Source organism: Aedes albopictus, chromosome 1, assembly GCF_035046485.1.
Source record: "Aedes albopictus strain Foshan chromosome 1, AalbF5, whole genome shotgun sequence".
Lineage (NCBI taxonomy): Eukaryota > Metazoa > Arthropoda > Insecta > Diptera > Culicidae > Aedes > Aedes albopictus.
In genome coordinates, this window is record NC_085136.1 from 85,166,045 (window position 1) to 85,171,125 (window position 5,081).

Genomic DNA, 5,081 nt, shown 5'->3' on the forward strand with positions numbered 1-5,081 from the left:
TGGTGCTGACCTTTACCTAAAATATTCGATTTATCCGCAATTTTCTTGTGGAACTGGTCTAGCCGCACAAGTTTTATATAAACCATATTCTCAGGTTCAGCTTCTAAAATGAGCTGCAGGTGGTTGAATTCAGATATGTCGAAATAACATTGTTAGCGCTACTCCTTACTTTCATTCCTCACTGCTAACTTCTTACTCCTCACACTGTACTGCTCATTTTCCACTCCTCACTTTTCACTGCTCATTTGTCAATCTTCACTATTTACTACCCACTCCTCACTAATCACTTTTCAGTCACTCCTTACTCCTCATTAACCATTCATTACAATCCACTCCTTACTTTTCATTGGTAATTTCTCACTTATAACTACTCCACAGTCCTCATTATTTAATCCTCACTGCTCAGTAATCATTTCCCACTTTTCACTTCTCTATCCTCACTTATCACACCTCAGTCTTCACTGCTCTCTTCTCAATTTACACCACTCTCTTTGTATTAATGTCTTCTCATTCTTCATCAAAATCTATCTTCATTGATCTTAACTCACTGACCACTTGAAACAATTTATTCCCTGCTTCCTCCTCACTTCTCACTCATCACTGTGCCATACTCTTCACTGGTTACTTACAACAGCTTCAAACTTCTGACGCTTCAATGCCCACTCCACATCCTACACTGCTTACTCCGTACTCTTCAATACTCACTTTTCATTCCTCATTCCTCATTATTCATACGACAGCTCTTCAAACGTATACATTGAACATTGGACAGCTTTTATTAAAAACAAATGAACATTGGACAGCTTATGCTGAAAATCGAGACTGGTTAGTGAGGAGCCAAATGAGGTAGTTAGACCCAAATAATTAGTCTTCGATTGGGGTTTGAAAAATCGTGGTGATGTGTTTGCAGAACCTCTCTTAACTTTAAGTAAACAACTCTCAACAGCAAAAAGGTGCATTCATATCGAAGAAATGCGCTTCTCAAATGTAAAAAGAGAATGGTGGGATAAAACATTAAAATCACCATGAAAATCACTGTACTAAAACTCTGAGCTACCATTTGAAGTTCCTAACGTTAAATTTATTAGTCAGTTGTAATAATGCTGCGTTAAAGTGTGTTCCGATTTCACCGAACTATCAAGAAGTTTCCACTATTTTCTGCGCAATCCACTTGTAGTAATGCTCCACTTTGGTGTACACTCCGGGTAACTGTTCTCCACACTTGGATGGACCAAAGCTGACCACACCCGTCACGTAGTACCGAGCCTGTTCTCCAATTTGCTTCATCAGTGGTCCTCCGGAGTCCCCATTGCAGGTATCCTGCCCAGCATCACCTTGGGCGCAAAATTGTCCCTCGGTTAATGAGATAGCTTTCCGTGCGACGTAGTTCGCTTTGCAATCCTCGTAGTTGGAACAGTGCAGCTTGGTGTACAGTTTGTATCGACTGGCGGATGCTGGAATTGATGCGGAAGAAGTTCGATTATTAGGAACTTTGCTAGGTGTCCAAAAGTGAACTTACTGTTTTCGGTCTTCCCCCAACCGGATGCAATCAGTACGCCGTCCATCAGGCGTTTCATGTTCGCTACACAACCTGGTTCGGGTAGACAAATCGGCGCCACGAAGTTGCTGTACTGAGCATCGCCAGACATCCGAACCAGCGCAATGTCATGTACTTTGTTGTTGCTCTTCACTGAAAATCCCTCATGCGGTATAATCCGCTCCAGGTCGAACTCCTGAATCGGAGGGGCACAATTCCGTTCATCGTCTGTTCCGGTACAATCCTCATCAGACTCCACGTCCCATTCGCCTGGAAGAACCAATCACATGATATCTAAGATGATACTTCTCCGAACTTACGTCTACTCACCAAGTCTAACCTTAATCACTTCCCAGCCGTATCGCAGTCCAACGAAGCAGTGAGCTGCCGACAACACGTACCGAGTATTGATCAATGCACCCCCGCAATAGAATCCAAAACCTTTGGGTTTCTTATACTGAAACAGTGCCATCCATGGGTATTCATCCAGCTCGGTCAGGTTTCCCTTCACGATCCGATCGGTAAACTGTCTGCCACAGTGCGGTTCGTTGATCTTCACCGGCATGCATACCAGCGCTTTCCTTGCCGGTGTATAACCGCAGAACCGATCGTTCAGATATTGCGTTTCCTGTGCAGATCGAAACTGTTTCTTCAAAATCGCGGCATAGTCGGGGTATTCCTTTATTGGCACGCATCGACCGATGACATCACCAGCCTGGCAGACCTGCCCCTCGGATGCCACTGAAAACAGGTTTACGATTAGTTTTTGAATGTTCATTAGGATATCACTGTACCTTTATTGGAAATACTCTTGTTCGATGTTTGACATCGTACCAGCTGCAGCACTATCGCCAGCAACACTAGAACAGGCAACCGTCCTATCATCTTGGGGTGATGGTTCGAATGGAACTGAAACTTCAGAGTATTTTCAGGCCATGGATGATCGATCGTCTTATCAAGAGATTTGTGTAAACCACCGTTTTGAGGCGCTGCTGCGAGTACCGCTTTAGGGAAAGTTTTTGGCAGTGACACTGACTGAGAAGAGAGTGTAGTAGATTGAACGTGAAGAAATTTGAACCCGCCATCAAGCTGATACCCAGAAGTGCTAATTGGTTTTTATTTGTTTCGGTTTTATTGCATTAATGTTTTCAAATCACAATTCAGTATGGGCTTCTAAATTGTAGGTGAATTGTTGTTGTATGCGTGAATCACCTCTACTTGCAATCATTACTGTTCTATGTTGAAGATGGGTTTAAGTCTTCTTCTTCTTCGCGCGACGTCCCAACTGGGGATAAAGCCTGCTTCTCAGCTTATTCTTTGGGCTTTCGAAAGTTGTCAACTGAGTGCATCATTCAGTATTGACCATTTGGCCTATGTATTACATAAAGTTCCAGAACCAAGCGGGAATCGAACCCGTCACCCGCAGCATGGTCTTGATGAATACCCGAGAGCTTACTGCATCTGCTATATGAGTCCTATGGATTCAAGTTGTGAAATGAAAATAACAGAAAAAGCCTGAGTGCACATTGTTTATAGCTTTGCGGAAGTAATCTTCTGAATCATTCTAACGTTGATATTTAAAAATTGTATTGAACTCGACTCAATTTCCGGAATAAACGATTCAGTGATTATCAGTGAGCTATGCCTTGGCAGAAAAAAAAAGCAATGGTGGTGGCCTCAAGAGATTTTGAATAAAGTACCTAAACGAAATTTTATCATAAAAAGTAGGGTCTGGGACCATTTGGGCAGGTGCACCTATTTTGGGCACTTGCTGCTATAACTCAATCAATTTCAATTCGACTGACTTGAATTTTTGCGCATGGCTAGATATTGTGCATGATCGTATCTCAAAAATCAAGTCAATCGGTTCAAAATTGACTGAGTTATAGCATCAAGTGCCCAAAATAGGTGCTTCTGCCCAAATGGTCCTAAACCCTATGTAGGAAAAGTAAAGTGTAACATCGGACAATCATGGTAAGACTGTTTTGCGATAATAAAAGCGAATATTTCAGCAGGTTCCAACAAGAGGTGTCACGAACTGGCTGCTTGACGTTAGACGTAAGTAGGTACGGTAGACACACAGACGATGTTTGACCAAATCGAATGAAACTTTAAAACAATATTTCTACATACATGCGCCACCTATATGAAAAATTTCATTGTAATCGGTTAAATATTTCTGACTGAAGCGTTTCATATGTATAAAATATTTGTTTTTTTTATTATTCTTTGTACAAGATTCCAAAAATCTAAAGTTCTCACGTAGGAGATATTGTAGGAGTTATCTCGAAAAATTTTTCAGGAGTCGCATTGCGAATTTATCGAAAATTGCTTCCTGGAACTCCATGTGTAACTCCTCCAGGAATTCTTGTATGCGTTCCTCCACATAATTGCGTTGTCCTCTAGAAGTTTCTCAGTAAATTTTCAAGTGTATTTCCGAAAATTCTTCGACGAGTGTCAAACGGAAATCCTCTGGAAACATGAAAGACGACCAACGTAAAAAAAAAACTTTACGAAATCTTCAATAAATCGTTAGAAATACAGTGAAGTTTTTATTCATTATTTTTTTTTCTCTCCTGCAAATCCTTGCAAATTCGAGCAACCAACATATTGCACTTTATTCCTATTACTTCAACAGAATTGCAAGTTGCAACAAAAAAAAACTTGAAGAAGCACCTTTGAAATCTCCTGCATAGGGGAATTCTAAGGGACTCTCGGCGAAACTGTCAACAGAAATTACATTGTAACTCCTTAAAGAATTATTGTAGGAACTTTGGGAAGATTTTCTTATGGATCTCACTGTGAGATTCTCGGTAAAATTTCTGAAGCTATTTACTGTAGAAAAAAAAATTGGAGAAATTTTCGAAGGAACTTCTGAAAAATCTCGAAGAATTTTTTGGAAAAGAACTCCTGGTGGTTTTTCAGCTCCCATAGGTATGCTCACAGAAACTCTTAAATATCATTAGAAAGAATTCATGGGGAAACCCAAGAATTGCACGGAGTAATTCCAGGAGAACTTGTAGAACTTCTGAAAAAAAATCTTATATGAACTTAGAAGCACATAGGAAACAAAAAAGCTAAAATAAAACCCAAATAAATGCCGGAGAATATTTCAAAACACTTTGGAAGGAATTCTAAAGGAATTTCCGTAGAAATCCTCAAAAAAAAAAATGTTGATGGAATTTCCAGATTGTGGAGTTTAGGATTTCTCTGGGAAGGAATCACCCCTCACGTGCAGCTCACACAACTTACCCAGGCTGACGTTGGTTCGCAAGTGGCAAGAGTGAACGCGGTTGGGTGACGCCTGGAGTTGTTGCTACGCAAGCAGGGATGCTAATATTGTCTGCTTGACAGTTCGCATCACATTCAAATGCGCTATATCGCCTGCTGTGATCATTCTCTTTATCACAGCTTTATTCAGTACATCTTATATCTCACATCCTTCTTCTACTCTAAAGAAGTTTTACACATTTTTAACATAAAATTGAATTTCCGTATCTCAATTTGGAGTATTTACTTACAACCATTCAACATAATTAACTGT

The 5,081-nt window shown here is 40.4% G+C and overlaps 1 protein-coding gene across 1 annotated transcript; it reads right to left on the reverse strand.

Annotated features, from left to right (window-relative positions):
• Positions 1 to 335: 335 nt before the first annotated feature.
• LOC134285225 (CLIP domain-containing serine protease B4-like) lies at positions 336 to 2,563 on the reverse strand. Its single transcript, XM_062845629.1, has 4 exons — positions 2,332 to 2,563; positions 1,868 to 2,278; positions 1,520 to 1,807; positions 336 to 1,454 (listed from the first exon to the last, which is right to left on the reverse strand). The coding sequence occupies exons 1-4, from the start codon at positions 2,420 to 2,422 to the stop codon at positions 1,138 to 1,140; spliced, it is 1,107 nt and encodes a 368-aa protein (XP_062701613.1). The 5' UTR covers positions 2,423 to 2,563; the 3' UTR covers positions 336 to 1,137.
• Positions 2,564 to 5,081: the final 2,518 nt, after the last annotated feature.

Excerpts from the sequence above, each read along its gene's own strand:
- LOC134285225 (XM_062845629.1), bottom strand. The coding sequence starts at position 2,422 with ATGATAGGACGGTTGCCTGTTCTAGTGTTGCTGGCGATAGTGCTGCAG. Across the intron at positions 2,279-2,331 it reads CAAGAGTATTTCCAATAAAG|TGGCATCCGAGGGGCAGGTC; the intron begins GTACAGTGATAT and ends ACCTGTTTTCAG. Across the intron at positions 1,455-1,519 it reads TTGGGGGAAGACCGAAAACA|CATCCGCCAGTCGATACAAA; the intron begins GTAAGTTCACTT and ends CATCAATTCCAG.